The sequence below is a fragment of the Sminthopsis crassicaudata genome, chromosome 2, assembly GCF_048593235.1.
Source record: "Sminthopsis crassicaudata isolate SCR6 chromosome 2, ASM4859323v1, whole genome shotgun sequence".
In the NCBI taxonomy this organism is placed as follows: Eukaryota; Metazoa; Chordata; class Mammalia; order Dasyuromorphia; family Dasyuridae; genus Sminthopsis; species Sminthopsis crassicaudata.
This window is the reverse complement of record NC_133618.1, coordinates 46,958,764-46,981,034: the sequence shown is the minus strand read 5'-3', so window position 1 is coordinate 46,981,034 and position 22,271 is coordinate 46,958,764. Positions and strand designations below refer to the sequence as shown.

The window sequence follows — 22,271 nt, the reverse complement described above, 5'->3', positions numbered from 1 at the left end:
CTATAACTGCATCCTTTCTTCTTTGGGATTTGGTTGCAACACTAACTCCAAAATGTTGGCTCTCTGGATATCGGCTTCATAAATCAAGGCTATGGCTACTCGAAGGAAAGATGAACATTCTAGACACCCTTCCTGGAGGAGCCATATCTGGAGAGCCCATTGGAGTTTACTGATCTTAATCTTGCTATGATGAGTTGAGCAAGTTCCAGTTCCCAAAATCTGCCATGATGCAACTCTCCAGTTTGTCCCACAGAGTTCCAGGGAGGTCTTGGTACATGTGCAACCTGTTCCCCCTCCTCACTTGAGCATTGGCTGTCCTCCCTTAGTAGAAAAAAACAGCCAACAACTAAGGTCACTGCTGACTCCTGAGAAGAAATGAGATAAGGGGACTCTCCTTGGGAAAAGGATGAAGACGGTGTGGGGGAAATGGGATTTGGTTCTGCCTGAACAGCCTGGTTTGGTTTCATTAAGTTTTGCCAGAATATAGGCCATGCCTTCCATAAACAGAAGGGCAAGTAATACAGGTATACACTGAAAAATAACAGGAGCCACTGTGACCCATAACAGCTTTTTACATAAACCATATCTGCTAATGCTGTAAAAAAGGGAGACGCCCTCCCCCCTTTTCCCCTCCTGAGACATTAGCTAGGATTTGGCTGTCTACCTTGTAGATCTACAGAGATGATTGAGCATTAAATTTTGCATCCCTGCAAGACATTTTTCAGAGCAAAATGATCCCATTGTTGTCATTAGGCTCACTGAGGCATCATTCCTATAATTCTAACAAGGTAATAGAGCATTGTGTCTCAACCCAAGATTTAAGGCTAAGGCTAAACATATGGAAATGAGAAATGCTGATCTCCCTAAACCTTGACCTTATCCAGATTCCATAATTCACATCTCGTGGCACTAAGTTTCCTAAGTACTTACCTCAACCACCTTTGAGGCAATTAGTTATAGACACATACAGATTACGAAACTGAGGGCCTGAGATTAAACTACTCAAGCAGTTTTTCTTTGCACTTAATAGTATTTTATTTTTTCCAATTACCTATACAGTTTTCAGCATTGATTTTTGTAAGCTTCTCAAAGTTTCAAAAACAAAATGAAAATAGACTGCTTCAATTCAGACTGCATTGGTCTTGCTCTGGATAGGGACAGCATTTCCCAACATAATTCTTGAAATTGTCTTGGGTCACTATTACTAAGAAGGGCTAAGAAGTTATACACTACGTATAAGGTGTTCTCTGTCTGCTCACTTCACTCAGCATTAGCTCACGTGAACCTCTTCAGGTTTTTCTGAAATCTACCTGCTCATCATTTTTTATAAACAATAGTATACCATTTCATTCATGTGTCGCAATTTATTCAGCCATTTTTCCAATAGATGGACATCCTCTCATTTCGCCCTTCTTTGCCACCACAAAATTTGCTAGACATACTTTTGTACATGTGGCTGCTTTCCCCTCTTATCTCTTTAAAGATATAGCTATCCTGTAATGGTGATTGCTGGATCAAAGGGTATACAGTTTTATAGCCCTACGGGTATAGTTCTAAATTGCTTTCCAGAATAGCTGATCAGTTCACAATTCCACCAATAATTCAAGCACATTTTCCATTAAGCCATGCTTGTTGGGAAGATCATCCTCTAAATACTGAACTGCCATCAGTAAATGAGCCAGATGCTACTAGCTAAGGAGCAGACAAAGGATGGCTTCTAATTTTTAGTACCTTAAGAGTTGACATTAAAGGATGAGAACTTAAAGCCAAATTATGAACCATATAAAAATTTGCAGGGTGGGTATGAATAACAGCTTGTCATTACGCATCTGACTGAACCACATGATTGTCTTTTTTCTGATCAGTTTAATGTTAAACGGAATCCCTCAACCACTTCATAGTTGGGCCCCAATAGCAAAATATTTTCTAGTTGGAGTTTGGCATTTTGAACACATTCCCGCAAGATTTTCCCAAGCAGTTCAACATTAGCAAATGAAAGGCATTTTTCTTGAAAAAAAAAATAACTTTTTCAACTAGAATGTAAAGATGAGGGCTCTCGGGTGGCAGATCCAGGACTGATGGTCAGATCTTCTGGTTCCCATACTGGTATTCTTCCCTCTCCTCTGGGGGCCACCTGGCAAGAAATCAACAATAGTAGGAGAGGCTCCATCACACAGACTCTCAAGCAGAGGTTCAGGAATTAAAAAAAAAAAAAAAGTTAATGATTATTTCGGTGTTAATTTCTTTTTCAATATCATATATTCTGCTTTAAAAAATGTTGTTCTTAAAAGGGGCCCATAACACTTAACATTAGAATCACTGCTCTACATAATGATGCCCAAACCACTGAGCTCACCCTTTGTCATCCCTATGTTATTTTCTTTCTCCATTATTACTTTTTGCGAAGAAATTAATTTCTCAGGGCGGCTAGGTGGTGCAGTGGGTTGAGCATTGGCCCTGAAGTCAGGAGAACCCGAGTTCAAATCTGATCTCAGACATTTAATATTTCCTAGCTGTGTGACCCTGGGCAAGTTACTTAACCCCAATTGCCTCAGCAAAAAGAAAAAAAAGTTAATTTCTCCTAACAGATCTCATGGTAATTAGGTTTCAATGAGATTGTGTGTTCTCCCTTCCTTCCCAGGGAGTACCTCTGGTTAAGGTAGAGTTTAAAATCCTGTGACCAAAGATATGAACAATTTTCATATGAAGAAATTAAAAGCCATTTTTAGTCATATAAAAAAATGTTCTAAATCATTATTAATTAAAGAAATGCAAATTAAAATAACTCTGAGGTACCACTTCACATTTACTTGATTGGCTAAGACAGGAAAAGATAATGATAAATGTTCGAGGGGATGTGGAAAAACTGGGACACTAATGCATTGTTCATGAAGTTGTTAAATGATTCAACCATTCTGGAGAGCAATTTGGAACTATGCACAAAGGGCAATAAAACTACGCATATCCTTTGATCCAGTAGTGTTTCTATTGGGCTTGTATCCCAAAGTGATCATAAAAGAGGAGAAAGGATCCACATGTGCAAAAAATGTTTGTGGCAGCCCTTTTTGTGGTAAGGAACTGGACACTGAGTGGGTGCCCATCAGTTGGGAAAAGGCTGAATAAATTATAGTAAATGAATGTAATGGAATATTTGTAACAGGCCCTCCTGGCAGTTACAATTAATAGTCTGTCCTAGGCCCAACAGAGTACCTTTGACCACTGACCTTTGCAGTGTCAATTCTACCCGGCTTGCCTCCTCTGAGGCCTTCAAAGGCCACGATCTCTTGAATCTATAGTTTAGTAACCGGTAGTGCACTCAAGGACAGCCACATATAATCTTAAAAGCCTTTATGATAATACCTATTCACATAATGCTCTGACTTGATGCTCTGACTTGTTGGTTCCCTAGTGAATACCTGGTCAGAAGACCCACGTGTTCATTACCAAACTCCTTACCTCTCGGCTATCCATCCGCTTATTTTTCTATAAGAAATGATGAGTAAATCCACATAAATCATAGGCATTTCTATATCTTGGCAAAGAGAAAAAAAGAGAAATTCCATTTAAAATAACTATATATTTAGGGATCTACCTGGCAAGACAAAGCCAAGAAGTACATAAACACAATTACAAAATACTTTCCACACAAATAAAATTAGATCTAAACAATTGGAAGAGTACTGCTCATGGGTAAGCCAAACTATAAAAGTGACAATTCTACCTAAATTAATCTACTTATTCAGTGCCATCCCAAACTGCGAAGAAATTACAAGAGCTAGGAAAAATAGTGAAATTCATCTGGAAGAACAAAAGCTTGAGAATTTCAAGGGAATTAATGAAAAAAAAATAATGCAAATGAAAGTGGCCTAGCTGGGCCAGACCTAAAACTGTTTTATAAAGCGGTGGTTGTCAAAATCATTTGGTCCTGGCTAACAGAGTAGCCAATCAGTGGAACAAGTTAGGTCCATAAGACAAAACAGTCAGTGACTATTGTAATTTAGTGTCTGTTTGATAAGCCTAAAGATTCCAGCTTCTGGGATAAGAATTCTATTTGGCACAAACTGCTGAGAAAACTGGAAAATAGTATGGCAGAAACTAGGCATTGACCAACACATAACACTCTATACTAAGATAAGTTTGAAATGAATTTATGACATAAAGGGTGATACTATAAGCAAATTAGGAGCACAAGGGATAGTCTACATCTCAGACCTGTGGAGAAGGAAGGAATTTATGGACAAAGAACTAGGAAACATTATGAAACGCAAAATGGATAATTCTGATTAAATTTAAAAGGTTTTGTACAAACAAAACCAATGCAGCCAAGATTAGAAGGGAAGCAGAAACTGGGAAAAAAGTGTTCTGATAAAAAGGCCTCATTTCTAAACTATATATAGAATTGACTCAAACTTATATTAACAAAAGCCACTCTCCAATTGATAAATGGTCTAAGCATATGAACAGACAACTTTCAGATAAATTAAATCCATTTCTAGTCATATGAAAAAATGCTCTAAATCACTATTGATTAGAAAAATGCAAATTAAGACAATTCTGAGGTATTACTTCACAGCTTTCAGATTGGCTAAAATGACAGGAAAAGATAATGACAAATTTTGGAGACGTGGGAAAATTACAATAGTAATATACTGTTGGTGGGGCTGTGAAATGATCCAATCATTCTGGAGAGTAATTTGAACTATGCCCAAAGGGTTATCAAACCCTGCATACTTTTTCCCAGCAGTGTCTCTGCTGAGTCTGTATCCCAAAGAGATCATACAAAAGGAAAAAGGACCCACATGTGCACAAATGTTTGTAGTGGCAAGGAACTGGAAACTGGGTGGATGCCCATCAGGTGGAGAATGGCTGAATAAGCCGTGGTATATGAGTGTTATTGATTATTATTGTTCTATAAGAAACTTTCAGCAGGGTAATTTCAGAAAGGCCTGGAAATAGTTTACATGAACTGATGCTGAGTGAAGTGAGTAGAACCAAGAAAATATTGTACACAGCAACAAGATTATATGATCAACTGTGATGGACTTGGTTATTTTCAACAGTGAAGTGATTCAGGCCAATTCCAATAGATTTGTAATAGAGAACCATCTGTATCCAGAGAGGGGATTATGGAGACTGCATGTGGATCACAACATATTTTCACCTTTTTTGTTGTTTTTGCTTGTTTTTTTTTTCCTTCTCATTTTTTTGCTCTTTTTGATCTTATTTTTCTTGTGCAGCATGACAAATGTGCAAATGTTTAAAAGAATTGCACATGCTTAACCTATATTGGATTACTTGCTGTCTAAAGGAAGAGGAATGGGGAAAAACTTGCAACACAAGGTTTGCAAGGGTAAATATCGAAAACTATCTTTGCGTGTATTTTGGGAAAAAAAGTTATCAAAATTTTAAAAAAAGAAAAGAAAAATAAATGATGAGTAGGCTGATTTCTGAAAAGTCCGGAAAGACTTACATGAACTGATCCTGAGTGAAGTAAGGAGAACCAAGAGAACATTGTACACAGTAACAAGAACATGTGATCAACTGTAATGGACTTAGTTCTTTTCAACAATGCGGTGATTCAAGGCAATTCCAACAGACTTGTGATGGAAAATGCCATCCACATCCAGAGATGGAGACTGAATATGGATCAAAACATAGTATTTTCACCTTTTTTGTTGTTGTTGCTTTTTTTTTCTTGTGTTTTTTTCTCTTTTGATCTGATTTTTCTTCCACTGCATGACAAATACAGAATAGGTCTAAAATTACTTATTTAACCTATATTGGATTGCTTGCTGTTTGGGGAAGGGTAGAGAAGGGTATAGAAGGGAAAATATTTGAAACATAAGATATTTTTCAGGTGAATATTGAAAAATACCTTTGCATATATTTAGGAAAATAAAATACTATTAAAAAACAAACCAAAGATTTGTGACAGAAAGTGTCGTCTGCAGCCAGACAGTGAACCAAGGAGACTGAATGTGGATCAAAGCACATTATTTTCACCTTTTTGTTGCTGTTTGCTTGGGCTTTTTTCTCCCCATTCTTGTAATTTTTTTCCCCTTTTGATCTGATTTTTTTTTTTTTTTTTTTTTTGTGTACCATGACAGATATGGAAATTTTTTTTATTCCCAAAGTATAGGATTTTCATCTTTTTGTTTGTTTGTTTGTTTTTTCCCTTTTGGTCTGATTTGGTCATGATAAACATGGAAATATATTTAAGAAGATTGCACATATTTAACCTATATCAGATTGCCTGCTATCTTGGGCAGGGAAGAAAGTGAGGGAGAAAGGAAGAAAAATCTGAAACAAAAAGTCTTTACACGTTTGGAAAAATAAAATATTGAGGAAAAAAGATCCTATGACTGAGAACAGACTGCCTACAGGCATACTTGAAAGCTAAAAATAGTTATTTAGGCATTTACACTTGATCTTAGCCAAAAGGCCAAGAAGTGATGTTATTTAGACATTTAAATCAGACTATTTGCAAAATATTCTATTGTTTACATTATGACTAGTTTTTGGCTTTGCTTTTATAGGTCTAGTAAAAATCATGAAGTAATGCCATTCATAGTGTATGTATGTGTGTTTATGCTTCTTTCCAGAAGATTTTCAAGAAAAGTACTGTTAGAAGCAGCTAATTAGTGTAGTGGATGGAATACCAGCCCTGAAGTCAGGAGGACCTGAGTTCAAATTTGGCCTCATATCCTGGCTATGTGACCCTAGGCAAGTCACTTAATCCCAATTGCCTCAGGAAAAAAAAAAAAAAAGTATTGTGTTATCCACTCAATAAGTTTATTTTTATTCTTATTTGGAATTATAATTTTATGCTTGTGGAGCTCCCAGTGTGTAAAAATCCCTTCCCAAAGGCTATGGGCAACATGTCCATGTCTCAGTTTAGAGGGCTTACGCATTTGTGTGACTTGTCCGTGGTCAAGCAGCAACTATATTCTCAAAACCAAGATTCATATTCAGATTTCCCTAATCCAAGGGGAGCCTTTCATTCACTAGGTTGCCCCTTTTATTAGATATCTCCAAGCAATAATTATTCCTTTTCAAGATGGAGGTCAAATAGTTTGCCCACAGCACTAATTTCATTAGAAATGTTTCTTGAATCAGCACATAAATTACCAACTACTGTGATCAGCAGAATGTAGGCCATGTACATGATTTACTTCAAACCCAGCTGGCCTAAAGGTATAGTTACTGGAAGATGCCTTTTCAGAATTTGTGATGGAGAGAAGGACTTCAATCATTTACTTCCATCCACCGGACATTTGTAAAAGTCTTGCTGTCCATTTTGTCAATGAAGAGACAGCCTTGCAAGTGGTCCATCTCATGCTGTATAATCCGGGCAAGCCACCCGCTTGCCTGCCACACCACAGGTTCTCCATTTTCATTCAACCCTGCAAAGAAATTCATTGCACTGGTGAAAACACTAAGCAATGGGCAAATCTCCATCTCTTCCCTTACTCCCCCTTTTTCCTTTCTAATTAAGCTTCTTCCACATTCTCCTTGCTGACTAAATAAATGGCATTTTAAAACGAACAGCATCAAGAAAAGGAAATTCCATTCCCCCCTACAGGAACTGCTGCAGTTCTTCCTCTCACTTGGTATCCAACACAGTTCCTATCTGTGACAGATAGTTGAGGTTCTTGAACTCAAAATAAAGCTGGGAGACAGAAAAGCTACCTTTCTGTCTGCTGTTTCCCAAGTAGCTTCTCATTCTTTTTGTTCTTCCTCCTCCAGCCTACCTATGTCTACTTAGTTACCAAGAGCCAAACTTTGAACTTAAAATGTATGAGCCAGCTTAGAATCCTATAAATGCTACAGAATCCTAGAAAGAAATACTGTTTTCCTTTACCTCTACCTTCTGACCCACTGAGACTGAGCAGTTTGTTCAACACAAGTCCACGATTTCATCCTCCAATAGCTTTTTTCTGTTCTCAATTCAGGGCCCTGGCAACAAGTAATGTCTGAAATAATGCACAAAAAGTTTGGATTTCTTTTTCCATATGCAAGCTATACCCCGTTAATCCAAGAACACAAAGACTTTATTCAGAGTTGGAAAGCAGCACATGCAAATGGTATGCCATTAAGGGCATACCCCTTGGTAGAGCCTTTGGTCTTTGGTGAGTAAGCACCCTTCATCTTTCTCCATGCCCTTCTCCTTTCTCTTGTTTTCTATTTCCAGGGCCTTCGTGATACACCTCCAGCATTCAAAGCAGTGCTGTACCTGAGCACAAGTATGTGATCAACCAAACTGGGGGTTTGTCACAGATACTTAGCCTTATTCCCCAAACCACATGCTGCAACCTTCCCCTTGTGAATCAATATGGCTCCCACAGCAGTTACATAGCACCTCTGTGAAAATTCTGGTTTTACTCTCTGCCCCCCCAGGTCACCTCCTGGCTTGGGCAAGGATACCATCAACCTCCTTTTAATTAAGCAGGAAGAGTGAGTCACCCTAGTATTTAAGGCTTCTGAAGCATTGTACATCATCCCATCTGACTTTCCCAGTACTACTTTCCCCATTTTACAGATGAGGAAATTGAGGTAGATATTAATCTGCCTAGTGTCATAGCTAGTAAGCTTCTGAGGCCTTATTTAAACTCAGGTGTTCCTGACTCCAAATCCAGTGCTCTGTCCACTCTGATACCTCAGTCCTAGCATGGATAGTCTGTGATCTGAACAGCAGATGTCATTCTGTTATCTTCCTCTCAAACTCATTCACCTTCAAAACCTCCCTATGGCTCTTGAAAACACCACTATGTTTCTGGTCTCCCAGGCTTTCGCACTTAAGGCTCCTCCCTTTCATCATCCCATTTCCCCATATCTATTCAGCTGCCCAATCTTGCCAGTCCCACCCCCTCATCCCTTCACATCTGCCCCCTTCTCTTTACTAAAATAACTACAGCAGCTGCCACAGCTACCCACACTCCCCCCACCCCCACATCAGGCCTCTCCTCTAGAGCCTCCTAACCAGTCTTTCCCTATGCCCTCCTTCCAAAGCTGCCAAAGTGATTTTCCTAAGGTGCTAGATAGATCATGTTACCCTCCCCCCCTTCCCTTTATATGCCAATGGCTTCTTTTTGACTAATATTATTTCATCAGCTTAATGGATCAATGGACAGAGCAGTGGTCCTAGGGCCAGAAAAAATTTGAAATTAAATCTGGCCTCAGTCACTTTGTAACTATGTGACCTTAGGCAAGTCACTTATCTGCTTCAGTTTCAATAAATAATTAATTACTAGCATTTATATGCCACTTTAAGGGTTGCAATGCATTGTAAGTAGATTATTTCATTTGATAAATATTAATGGAAATAATTACTCTTACCTCATGAAATGAAATGACACATGTAAAGCACTTACACAAGCACTCTTAAGTGCTCTGGAAATTCTAGCCATTTGCTCTCTGATTTTTAAAAATTTCTATTTGTTTTACATTAGTGCAGCAGCAGGACTGGGGCCCCACACCCATGCTCTCCCCAGAACAGGGAGCTTCCTCTCCCATGGGGGCTGGCTTCTTCCCTGCTGCTCCCAGTCCTAAGCAGCTCTCCAGTACTCAGAGGTGAAAGGCTGTATCTAGGGGGTCAGGGCATGAACCTATAACTTCCTGGCTTCAAGTTCAGCTATCTAGTAACTACAATGCATATACAGAGTAGTGCGCTAGGCAATGAATAAATAAGCAAATAGACACATCTTGAAGAGATGTGCTCAAACGGTTTGAAGGAATACATGATCAAGAAAGTCTGAAGGCCCCAGGTCTAAAAGTATTCAGGGGAGGCCCTGTGCCTACCTTTCCCTTTTGGGCAGCATCTAATGGGGATGGCCCTTTCCCACCCCTTTCTCTCCACCAAAAGCATCTCTCCACCAGTCTATCATCCCATCCTTTAGGACCCTATGGATCTCCTAGGTGAGAATCTGCTAATCTGCCAAATTAATCCATCTAAAGAATCGAGTTTTTCATCTACCAATCAAACTACCAAAAAAGGTACTGTAATTTGAAAAAAAAATTAATAAAAGTCATCCAGAAGACCATAAGATCTCTTGACCTTTATCAAGGGAATTAAGGGGGAGGGGGTAGAGTGAAGGGAGGGGCAGCTAGATGGAGCCAGCCCTGAAGTCAGGAGAACCAGAGTTCAAATTTCGTCTCAGACACTTAACACTTCCTAGCTATGTGACCCTGGGGCAAATCACTTCACCCTTATTGCCTCAGCAAAACAAACTGTATTATAAAGTGGTAATCATTGCCTGAGAAACATTCAATCAGGCCTCTGAATAGATCCTGAAGTGATAGAACCTACAGAGACAGAGTGAAATCCCAGCTTAAGATGGCTTGGAAGAACTTCAGTAAAGTTTGGTCTCACTTGAATGAAAAGGGAATACAACCCAATGCAGAATGTCTGGGCAAGCCAGCAGAAGGCATGTAGACACACACACACACACACACACACACACACACACACACACACACACACACACACCAGCAACCAGGACCCAGCAGAAGGCATGTAGACACACACACACACACACACACACACACACCAGCAACCAGGACCCATTAGTCCTGGCTCAACAAGATAGTGACACAGCAGACCAGTGGTGGAGCTTGCAGTGCCAGACAAAAAAACAAACTGCCAGCCCAGGAAACCAGACAACAATAGAACTAGGTCGGGCCACCCCAGCATGGTGAGCAAGTCACCAAATACAAGAGGCTCTTGTGCTCAAAGCCAATGATTCTGTCCTTAGCCCCCAGAACAAAAATCTTGGGTCAGCATCCTCTATACCCCAGGAATGGACCTCAACTTTAAAAGCCCCAATAAAGGCCCCCCCTAAAAAAGACCAAGAAACAAAAAAAAATCTTGACCATAGAAAGTGATGTCAGGAAAATCAAAACATCAATTCAGACAAGGACAAAATGCCTATATGCAAAACTTCAAAGGGGGATATGAATTGGTCTCAAGCCCAAAGAGCCTTCTTGGAAGAGCTCAAAAAAAGCATTTTAAACTTTAAATAAGTGAGATAGAAGAATCATTGGGAAAAGAAATGAGAAATATGCAAGAGAGCATCAATAGCTTGGAAATTTAAGGACAAATTGACTGAAGACAATTTCTTAAAAAATACAATTGGCCAAATTGGGGAAAAAAAATCCACTGAAGAAAACAATTCCTTTAAAAGTAAAATCACAGCCAAAGAGAAAAAGAGGTACAAAAGCTAGCTGAAGAAAATCATACCTTAAAATTTGCAAATGGGTAAAATGGAATCTAATGACTCTATTGATTTATCAGGAATCAGTCAAAACCAAAAGAAAGAAAAATAGAAAAAAATTAAAATACTTCATTGGAAAAACAACCACCCCAGAAAAGAGATCTAGGAGATCCAGATTATTGGACTACTTGAAAGCCATGATGAAAACAGTTTGGTACTCACTAACAAGAGGATTAGATCAGTGGAAACGATTAAGTATACAATACCCAGTAGGAAAGGACCATAATACAGTATTAGATAAAAACAAAGATCTTAGCTTTTGAAAAAAGAACTTCCTATTTGAGAAAAACTGCGGGGGGAAATTGGAAAGCAAATCAGCAGAAACTAGGTACAGATCAATACATCACATATTACCAAGGTATAATCAAAATAGGTGCATAACTTAGACATAAAGGGTAATATCATAGGCAAATCTGGAGAGCACTGAATAATTTGTCAGATCTATGAATAAAAGAAAAATTTATAACCAAACAATAAAGAAGAGTACAAGATGTAAAAGGGATAATTTTGATTACATCAAAAACCAATGCAGCCAATATTAAAAGGAAAGCAGAAAATTGGGACAAAGGCTTTACAGTAAATTTTTCTTATGTCTCAGTTCTCAAATAAATAGAGAACTAAGTCAAATTTATAAGATTAGGAGTTATAGAAAAAGATGATTGTTGGTGAAGTTGTGAACTGATCCAATCATTCTGAAGAGCAATCTGGAACTATATCCAAAGGAATATAAAACTTTGATCAAGGGGGCAGCTAGGTGGCGCAGTGGATAGAGCACCAGCCCTGAATTCAGGGGGACCCGAGTTCAAATCTGGTCTCAGACACTTAACACTTCCTAGCTGTGTGACCCTGGGCAAGTCACTTAACCCCAGCCTCAGGGGGAAAAAAAAAGGAAAAAAAGAACCAAAAAAAAAAACTAGAGAAAACTTTGATCAAGCAGTCTTACTACTGAATCTGTATCCCAAAGAGATCATAACAGGAAAAAGGAGCCACATGTGCAAAAATATTTCTAGCAGCTCTTTTTGTAGTGGCAAAGAACTTGGGGAATTTCTGAATAAGTTATGATACATAAATGTAATGGAATATTATTGCTGTATAAGAAATGATGAATAAGCTGATTTTAGAAAGCCTTCAAAGACTTATATGAACTGATGCTGAACAAAATGAGCAAAAACAGGAAAACACTGAACACAGTAAGAAGATTATGTGATGGACTTGGCTCTTTTCAACAATGAGGTGAATCAAAGCATTTCCAATAGACTTGTGATAGAAAGTGTTATCCATATCCAGAAAGAGAACTATAGACTGAATGTGCCTCAAAGCATAGTATTTTCGCCTTTTGTGTTTTTGTTTGCTTGGCTTTTTGCCTTTTTCTTTTTTTCCCTTCCTTTAAATCTGAGTTTTCTTGCGCAGCATGAAGAATACAGAAATATGTTTAGAAGAATTGTGAATGTTTAACTTATATTGGATTTCTTGCTTTCTTGGGGAGGGGAGAGGGAGGGAAAGAGGGAGAAAAATATGGAACACAAATTTTGAAAATTTTGAAAAGGTGAATGTTGGAAACTATCTTTGCATATGTTTGCAAAAATAAAATAGTATCCAAAAAGAAAAAAATAACTCATTCCTCAACTGATAAAGAGGAAGTTTTCAGACAAAGAAACTAAAGTTATCTATCATCATAAAAAGTGCTCTAAAACATTATTAGACAAATGCAACCTCATACCTATCAGAGTGACTAATATAACAACAATAAAAAGATAAGTGTTGGAGTGGATGTGGGAAAAATGGGACACTAGTGCATTACTGATGGAGTTGTTAATTGATTCAACCATTCTGTAGAGAAATATGGAACAATGCTCAAAGGGCTATGAAACTGCAAATTTTTTGATCTGGAAATACCATTATTAGGTCTGTATCCCAAAGAGATTTTATTTATTTATTTATTTTTGCTGAGGTAATTGGGGTTAAGTGACTTGCCCAGGATCACACAGCTGGGAAGTGTTAAGTGTCTGAGCCGAGATTTGAGCTTGGTCCTCCTGACTTCAGGGCTGGTGCTCTATCCACTGCGCCACCTAGCTGCCCCAATCCCAAAGAGATTTTAAGAAGGAAAAGGACCTATATCTGAAACATTTATAGCAGCTTATTTTTGTAGTGGCAAAGAATCAGAAATTGAGGGGATGCCATGAGAATATCTAAGTCAGCCAAAGCAGCCTCCTTAACCCTTAATATAGAATATTCTTTAATCTTGGGGCTTCAAGAAGGCTGAATGCCAAACCAAGCAGGAGAGCCTCTCCTCCCCTCCTTCCATTACACTATTTACTTTGTACAGACATTTGTAGCTAATGTCTGTTACTTCTCCACTTAGGATGTGAGACAAGTGAAACTAACTTTGTACCTCTGGTCCAGGGCCAGACAAAGCGCAGCTGAGAAGTAGAATCTTGCATTACTGTCCACAACGGACCTCCTTGGGGTTTTCTACACCCGAGGGCCTTCCCTGGCTGTCCTCCCTATTCTCCCCCCTCATCTTTACCCCCTGGCCACCTTCTGCAAGAAGTCCTCCCCAGTGGCCCTTAATCTTTGGGCCTTCCCTCCCAACCTATGCCCAAGTCGTCCTTCTGCGTCTCCTGTCCTCTTTCCTTCCTTTTCACCTTTCTCGGTATCCTCAGCACTCTGCCCCCAGCAGGTGCTTCCTGGACGCCCTTCTCTCTTCTCTGTATCCTGAACTGAGTAAGTGCTCCCTGGATGCTCTTCTCCCTCCTCTTATCCGCAGCATCCTGCACTGAGTAGGCGCTTGCTGGAAGCCTCTCTCCCTTCTCCGTACTCTTCCCCTCCACTTCCTCCACGGCCCCCGCGCTCCCGCCCCGGGCCCGCACCTTCGATCTGCACCGCCTGGCAGCGCGGCACGCACGCCACGAAGCCCGCCACGCTGAGGCAGCCCTCGGGAAAGGAGACGAGGCGGGAGTCGAGCACGCGCACTTGCGGGTTGACGAACACGCGCAGAGGACTGGTGGCCATGCGGCGGGCCTGGCGCACGGCCGGTGGGTAGCTGAGGAGCAGGCGCTCGGGGAACTCGAGGGCGAGCACCTGCAGCGGCACCCCGAGCTGCGGCGCGCTCAGCCCCACGGCGCCCCGCGCGCGCATCACGCGCACCAGGCGCGCAATCAGCGCCTGCGCCTCGGGCCCCGCCAGCAGCGCCGGATCCACGGGCGCCGCCACGGCCCGCAGCGCCGGCTCGCCCACCTGGCACACGTGTTTGTACGGGGGCTCCGGCGGCCGCAGCAGCCAACGCCGCACTACGCGGGTCCACGGGCGGCGAAGCACGGGCCCTTCGACGGGAGGCGCAGAGGCGGCGCCGGCACAACCGCAGCCCCGCGCCAGGCTTAGCAGCTTCTCCCACGGGCGCCCCATGGCCATCAGAACGAAGACCGACCGGGCGCGCCGCTTCCGTTTCCGCCGCCGAGGACCCTGGGAAGTGTAGTTTTCTTCACTTTCCGAGCTTCTTGGCTGGGAACCCTTGAGTGTGGAGGGGCTGGGCGCTTAGCTTAGGGTTCTTAAACCTGGCATCTGTGCACGTGTTCACCTTTTCAGCTGGTTATTATCAACATTTTCCTTTAAGTTACAAATTCTCCCCTGTCCGGCTCCCCGACCCTTTGGAAAGACTAGCAACATGCTATCGATTACATATGTGGAGTCACGAAAAACGTTTTCCACGTTAGCTGGTACTTCTCCCACCCCCCAAAAAAAAAGCAAAGAAAAAAAGTAAAAAGGTTCGCTTCAATCTTCCTTCTCTGGACTTGTGGCTCGTTGTGCCAGGCCGCTCTGCATCAGGTCACAGACCTTCCACGTTCCTCAAAGCATCCCCCTCCGTTTCTCGGAGGACAATGGTAATGGTTTAGCCATTCCCCGGTGCAAGGACATCTCTTGGATTTCCAATTCTTTGCTCTCACAAGAGCTATGTTTCGGATGTTTAGGTCCCTTCCCTTATTCTTTGAGCTCTTTGGGATACAGACCTACTAGTGGCTTTGGAGGTATGGCAGTTGGACAGGCTGCTTGGTTACGATCCACAGCCCCACCTGGAGTTCTTGTTCTTGCTCAGTTGTGTCTGACACTTCATGATTCTCTTTGGGCTTTTCTTGGCAAAGAAACTGGAATGGTTTGTCTTTTACTTCATTGGCTCACTTTACAGATAAGGAAACTGAGGGAAACAAGGTTAAGTTTGTGACCCTTACCAAGGGTCACAAGTTACAAAGTATCTGAAGGCAGATTTTGAACTGGGTTTGGTCTTCTTGACCGAAAACCCAATTATCCATAGAGATGTACCTGTTTTTCCATATTTCCTCTAGCATGTCATTTTCCTTTTCTATCATGTTATCTAATAAATATGAGATGGTACCTCATAGTGTTGTTTCTCTTAATTATTGATTTAGAGCATTTTTTCATGACTATAGCTTTGTTTCTTTGCCAAAAAACTGCCTGTTCACATCCTTTAATTACTTATCAATTAAGGAATGGCTTTTTTAAAAAATCAATTTGGCTCAGTTCAAGAAATTTACTATTAAATGTTTACTATTAAATGTTTTCCCAGTTTTCTGCTTTTCTTTTAATTTTGGCCACATTAGTTGTGTCCTTGTTATAAAGAAATATTTTAATAATTATATATAAATAACTTCTTTACTGGTCCTTTTTTTTTTTTTTTTGCTGAGGCAATCGGGGTTAAGTGATTTGCCCAGGTTCACTTAGCCAGGAAGTGTTGTGTCTGAGACCATATTTGAACTCAGGTCCTTCTGATGTCAGGGCTGGTGCTCTATCCACTACATCAACTAGCTGCCCCTTCCCTCCATGTATCTTTTTTACATACACTTAAAAAACTGCCAAAAAGAGCTAGGATACATAAAGAAAAGGTGTACAATCCACGATCTATTCTATCCTTTTCCTTTTACAAGCTTACTCACATAAGGTGAAAGAGTAGCTAGGATCTTAGAGGACAGATGATAGAACTTACAGTGAAGAAAACCCAAATCAGAATCCTGCCACAGAAGTGAAGTAGCTGAAGTGACCCTGGCTAAGTCAGGAACTATTCCTCCAGTGTAAAATGGGGAAAGTAACCCTACCTATATCTCACAGTGCTATTGTGAAGAGCCAATGCTGTTCAAAACATTGCAAACCTTTAAGCACCACAGTAATATTTAGGAGTAGCAGCAGCAAAGAACATAATAAGTCAGTCATCATGACTAAAATATTTATTATTTTATCTTTATGCACTATCCAATTCATTTCCAAACCCAAAGAGTAACTCCATGACTTCCTTTCAGTGCAGGTGTACTCCTTTATCACCTTTTCAGAGACTTTCTCAGAAAAAAAAAAAAAAAAAAAAAAATCCGGCACAGGCCTCCAAGAGATAAATTCAACCATAAGAAGTCATTGTGGTCAGGGCACAGCACGTAACAAAATCCCTGCATGTAATATAGGCCCACCCAGACTAGTTAAAAACGTGCAAGTTGTAGTACAAGATCAGACAAAGTTTAGAAATTGTACAAGGTCTTTCAGATATGTATCCAATCAAAAAACTATTGACTTCATAGGCATAGGTCTGAAACTATACACATGTTTTAGGAGTAGCCATTAACTACCCTTGTACTAAGTCCCAGTCAAGGGAGGGTCAGATGGCAAAGGGTCCTCCAAGGCACTTTTTTCTTCTATTTTCTCTAGGGAAGCTTCAGGAGCAGATGCTAGATTGGGTTCCTGTTCTGTAAGTTCTAGAGCTGGAGCTATGATCTCTTGTTCCAGTCCTTTCTCATCCAGCAGGAAAACTGCCTCTTTCTTTGGCAAAATAAAAGCCAAGGACTCCTGAATGACTTGGATGTTGACATGTCCAAGATTTCCAAACTTGGAGAGCTGAGTGGGTGGAACACCTGGTTCAAAAGATAAGGGAGATTGGGGGGGTGGGGGAGGAAGAGAAAAAAGAGGCAAATTACTCAGAGCAAAACAAAGAATGTTTACCTGCAGAAAAGTAGCAAGATGCATGATTAATGTCTTTAGAGACAATGCAGCCCATGATTCCCTGGATGACTTCTCTGCCCCAAAAGCCTTTGGACATTGGCAATTCTCCATGTTTGTCTCCTCCTCTTCCCAGTGCAGGTTCCTTCCCAAGATCTCCAGAAGTAAGAACCCATATCAGCCATGCTCCCATCACAACCACCTCCTCCTGACTCCCATTCCACCATTGTTTCTTCATGAAAATACAAGTTCCTTGAGGACAGGAACTGTCTACCTAGCAATACCTAGCATGTGGTAAAAATTTAATAACGCTCCCTAACTCTGTCTATATGGTCACATAACAAAAAGCATCCCTGGCAATGAGAATTCAGGAATAACCACTGGCTTACGAATGATGGACACCTCTGGCAGAGCTGGTTCAGTCATCCAGCTTTATTAAATCCAGCAATCTAGTAAATCACTACAGCCAATAAGCACCCCCATGGAATAATTGAAATGAACTTATTCTTCTGGTAAGAACACGTGGGTTATGTATTGAAAAGTACTGATTTCAATCACCTACCCAAAATCTGTGCTATCTGGGCTGGTGGAAAGAGGACCTGGAGACAGCGATTTAGGTAAGGGACCAAGTCTTCCAGGAAAACGGTGCAGAACTGGACAAAGAGTTCTTGTTCCCGGCTACTGAAGGCTGCCTCCTCTGCCCGGTGAAAGGCCAATATTATTTTTGTCACCTAAAAAAACCAAATACACAAAAACCACAAAGCTATCTTTAGTCATATAACATGAGACACATTCTCCAAGTACTACCAACCCCCAAGTTGTCATGCTATGTACAATACAATAAGCTTTTAGAAAGGAAAGTACCATAAGAACCTGGTGCATTGTATCGAATTCATTCCCCAAATCACCAAGCTCCTCAAACTACCACCCCTTTCACAGTTATGTCTGCTTGTTGATTTGCTGGTGTAGCTCTCAGCAACATAATATTAAATGCCAATGAAATCAATACCAATGCAACAAGTATGCAGATAATATGACAAATGATTCATTTGCAATATGAGAATAAGATCAAACTATAATAGACCCAAAAGGAAGCAAAAATAAAACATTTCCTACTGAGTTTTGCTCTCTGAGACAAGAGCAAGTTTTTGAAACCTGAGGAAAGAAGAGAGTCAGAGAGATGGCAAGATATCCCATCTCCCTCCTCATCACTACTGGCTCCAGGAGCTAAATCTATGGTCAAGTTTCCCTTTAGCTAAGATAGATGCCAGCCAACCCCTAAGTCTAATTCATATAGTGAACTAGCCATAATTCACTATCCTAGGTTTGGCTGTAGTCTCTGAAATCACTAGTCATACTCTAAGAACAAAGGGAAAAACTGAAACAAAACGGTAAGGAAATAAAGTGTACAGCTCTACAAAAGTATGTATAAAAAAAGAAACGAGTGCAAGGAAACACCATAACGACAAAATTAGTATTCAATCAGGAGTCAGTATGAAAGTTCAGAAACCTCCTGCAGTCCGTAAGTCTGGACAGTAGCCAGACATTCTCAACTAAGATCTTACATATGACTATTTTAGACTGGAAGAAGGGAAATATTAAAAGGGGGAGGAGCGAAAGACTTGCTAAACATTCCAATTCATCTCTAAAAAGATTCCACCGAGATTCTTGGTATTTCCCCACCTTGCCAAGGGCATCCTCTAAAGAAGCGGTCACATCCTGAGCCAGAGCCACAGGACAACAGAGACGCAAATCATTAAATGCAACCAGATTGTTGTTGAGAAAACAAGCAAGGGGTGGAAAGTCCAGCAGTCCCATGGGGGGTTGCAAGGTCCCAGGCTGAGTCACAGGGACAGCAGTAGGAATTGTACTCCGTAGCACAGCAGGAGCAGAAATCAGAGTATAGGAATTCATTTCATCCTGAAACTTCTCCACAGCTTCTTGAACTGCTTTCTTGAAAGTACTCAAAGCAACCTGCTGGAATACAGGGGCAAGCTGGCCCCGAAAATCAGCCCCTACTCGGCTGAAGGAGAGCCCGAAGTACATGCACTGGCCAAGCAGAGAGTCCAAGCGGCTACCGCCTCCACGTTGAAGATCACTCTCCAACACCTGTAGGAACTGGGAGACCTTCTGCAATACCCAGCCATGGAAGATGGCGCTCTCGTTCACCGAGGGCTCACCGGCAGTTGGTGGCAGCAATGGGTCCTCATCAGAGAATATGGCACGGTACTGTGTTATGATGTCAAAAAGATGGACACGACATGCCTCAATGGTCTTAGTGAGATGAAAATAAGGATCTTCATTGGGAATGGAGGTCAGGATGGAACGCAGCCATGCATCTCGAGCCTGTAAGAATTTAATTCGCAACTCGGCCTCTGTGAAAATGTCCATTCGGCGAAGATAGCCTATAACTCGGAGACAAGCAGGCAGCTGGATGTTGGTTCGAAGTTGTTGGATCAACTGGCTGAGCATCAATTGCATCGATTGGCGAACCTCATTAACAATGCCCTGCAAATTTTAGCAGAAGTGGTGAGTAGAATAAGAGTTTTTTGGGGTTTTTTTTTTGTTGTTTTTTAAAAACTAAACACTAGTGATTTCATTGGTATGGTATTCTTTTTTTAGCAATGAAGACTGGGACCTATTCTGCAAATTTTAACATTAGTGGGTGGCTTAGGGACAGTGAGATGGTAAATGAGGTGAATAGGGATCACACAGCCAGGATATGTCAGGGGTATAGCCTGAACCCATCTTTTTTCTCAAATGCTGGCTCTCCACATTGTCCCTCACATAAAAAGCATGATCATACCAAAGAAGGGAAGATATTTTGTTTTCTAACCCATTTTATCAATCTTCTTTACCTCACATTCAAAGGTCTCCCCAACCTGGCACCACAAGCTCTTTGTTCTGGCCAAATCAGAAAATGCTTTGCTGCCTAAACACACATGGTATTCTCATGTCCCTGAGCCTTGAGTCAAGTGGCTTTTATGCCTGGAATGCAAAATACCTGCTGACCACTAATCCGTATTATTTTCTATGTTTTAAAACTCAAGTTCAATGCTGCTTTCTTCAAGAAGCCTTCCGAGGTTAATTGCAGATTAATTCATTCTTCTCCCTCAGACAGGACAAGACCTCTTGTTTCATGATTCCCCAATGATGTATCTTATAATACTGTCTATTAAGAGTTCCTTATTGTTGTGTTATGTAAGCATCTGGAAAGAAAAGCTTGTATCTTAACTAAGTTTTGTATCAGTTTGTTGACTGTTTCCTATGCTTCATGGAATTATGAAGCTAAATTTTCCGAATAACTATTCCGTAGATTACCAGCAATGCCAACTTTCAATTTGTGATGCAGATTATTTCCCACAATAACATATAATAAAGTAAACATACTAAAGAATTTCCATCAAATGTTTCTAGGTAGCACAGAAAGAACATCAGAGACCTGAGTCCCAATCTGGCAATTATAAGACCACAGTGGTGATACCTGGATAACCGGGATGGTAGAATATTTTCTTTCCAGTCTGCGTACATAGGCTGCAAGTTCCAGAGCCTCTTCATAGTAGCTATTTCGCACACAAGTGTCCATTAACTGAGGGATCTCCAAGATTTCCAAGATCTCTGTGTGTCGGTTCAGAGTCAGAGTATTCATATGGCGGTTAGAACCGATCTCTTCTGCATCTTTCACAAAGTTCCTAGTCAAACCAAGGGATAAATACATGAGTCCTAAGCTTCAGTTGATTAATCAAGCGGATTACTCAAGTTCAGGGATTTTCTACTCACATCCAACAGAAGTACAGCACAGCGCAGTAGAAAAGGACCTACCTGTTAGAAGCAGAAGGCTGGGATCCAAATGTCAACTAATGGGACCCTGGGAGACACTGGCCAGATCACTACTTCTATGTTTTCTCCCCTGCAAAACAGCGCTAACTATCCCTGCACAGACTTGCTGTGCGGACAAAGCCTACTCATGATCTTCCCCAGGATTTTGGCTAAGTCAAAGCCTCTTTAACCGTGGCTTGCGAGCCCGTATGTGGGTTGCTTAACTTCAAGTGGGGCCCACAAAATTATGATTTATTATTAGCAATGTTTGACTTGTAAGTCTGGTTTATATGCAGAGCAGAGGTCACAAAAAATTTCTTGGACAAAAAAGGGTCACGTGGGGAAAAACTTTAAGAAGCCCCGGCTTAAGTCTGCAATTCATTTCGCTGCTCAAATCCTGCAGGAAACAGCACAAAGCCCTGCTGCACGCAGTAAACCCCGGATGAAGGCTTCCTGCACACCTCCATTTTTTCCTACAAACACAACTTAAGCGCTGGAAGGCGGCCCCACATTTTACAGACGAGGAAACAAGCTCAGCACTAACTGTTTAGGGACTTGTCCACTGAGTCCCAGGGAGGACTCGGCTCCCACGGAGCACCAGCATTTATTATTTTAACATTAATAAAAACCCAGCACGTGACAGACGCTCCCAACCCCCGAGGCGGGCCCGCACCGGCAGCTCTGCTGGAAGCTGGGCAGGCGGCCCAGCAGGCGGCCCAGCGCGGCCTCCACGTCCCCGAAGAGGCGGTGAATGCGCTCGGTGCACTCGGCGCCGCGGATGAACGTCTTATAGTTGGCGAAGGCCAAGTCCCGCGTCTGCTGGAGCAGCTGCGCCCGCTCCTCCGCCAGCCGCTCGGGCTCCCGCCGCAGCCGCTCCAGCCCCGAGCCGCTCAGCTCGCGCAGGTAGCGTCCCACGTCGGGCCGCTCGCGCCACTGGCCCTCCGGGAACCGGTCCCGAAACAGCGAGGCCAGCAGCCCCTCATCCTCCACCTCGCCTAGCGCCGCCGCCGCCGCAGCCCCGCCAGCCACCGCGGCGGCCATGTCAGCGCTTCCGGGTTCTCGGTCCGCTCCCGGCGGAAGTACCGAATTGTCACCTAGGAAAGAACGTCCCTTCCGGGAGGCTCGTCTAGGGAAGTCCTCCCAGCCTCTATGGTACTTGAGGGAAGTCGGTCTGTCACTCTTGGGAAA

At 41.7% G+C, this 22,271-nt stretch overlaps 1 protein-coding gene across 3 annotated transcripts; it reads right to left on the bottom strand.

The window, feature by feature from the left end:
• Positions 1-6,770: 6,770 nt before the first annotated feature.
• On the bottom strand, positions 6,771-22,162 carry COG8 (component of oligomeric golgi complex 8). Of its 3 annotated transcripts, XM_074286108.1 has the most exons (6): positions 21,757-22,159; positions 20,749-20,956; positions 18,948-19,772; positions 17,827-17,995; positions 17,003-17,179; positions 7,107-7,403 (listed from the first exon to the last, which is right to left on the bottom strand). In XM_074286108.1, the coding sequence occupies exons 1-6, from the start codon at positions 22,122-22,124 to the stop codon at positions 7,246-7,248; spliced, it is 1,905 nt and encodes a 634-aa protein (XP_074142209.1). In that variant the 5' UTR covers positions 22,125-22,159; the 3' UTR covers positions 7,107-7,245. The 3 variants fall into 3 exon arrangements, with proteins under 3 accessions (XP_074142208.1, XP_074142209.1, XP_074142207.1); XM_074286106.1 differs by lacking the exon at positions 7,107-7,403 and having other exon boundaries at positions 16,493-17,179; positions 21,757-22,162; XM_074286107.1 differs by lacking the exons at positions 17,003-17,179; positions 17,827-17,995; positions 18,948-19,772; positions 20,749-20,956; positions 21,757-22,159 and adding an exon at positions 14,141-14,753 and having other exon boundaries at positions 6,771-7,403.
• Between the last annotated feature and the right edge of the window lie 109 nt (positions 22,163-22,271).

Bases quoted from the DNA above. Each gene is read 5' to 3' on its own strand.
- COG8 (XM_074286108.1), bottom strand. From the start codon at position 22,124: ATGGCCGCCGCGGTGGCTGGCGGGGCTGCGGCGGCGGCGGCGCTAGGC. The intron at 20,957-21,756 runs GTGCGGGCCCGC...TGGTTTGACTAG, and splicing joins AGCTTCCAGCAGAGCTGCCG to GAACTTTGTGAAAGATGCAG. The intron at 17,996-18,947 runs GTGGGGAAATAC...TGGTTTTTTTAG, and splicing joins TAGAGGATGCCCTTGGCAAG to GTGACAAAAATAATATTGGC.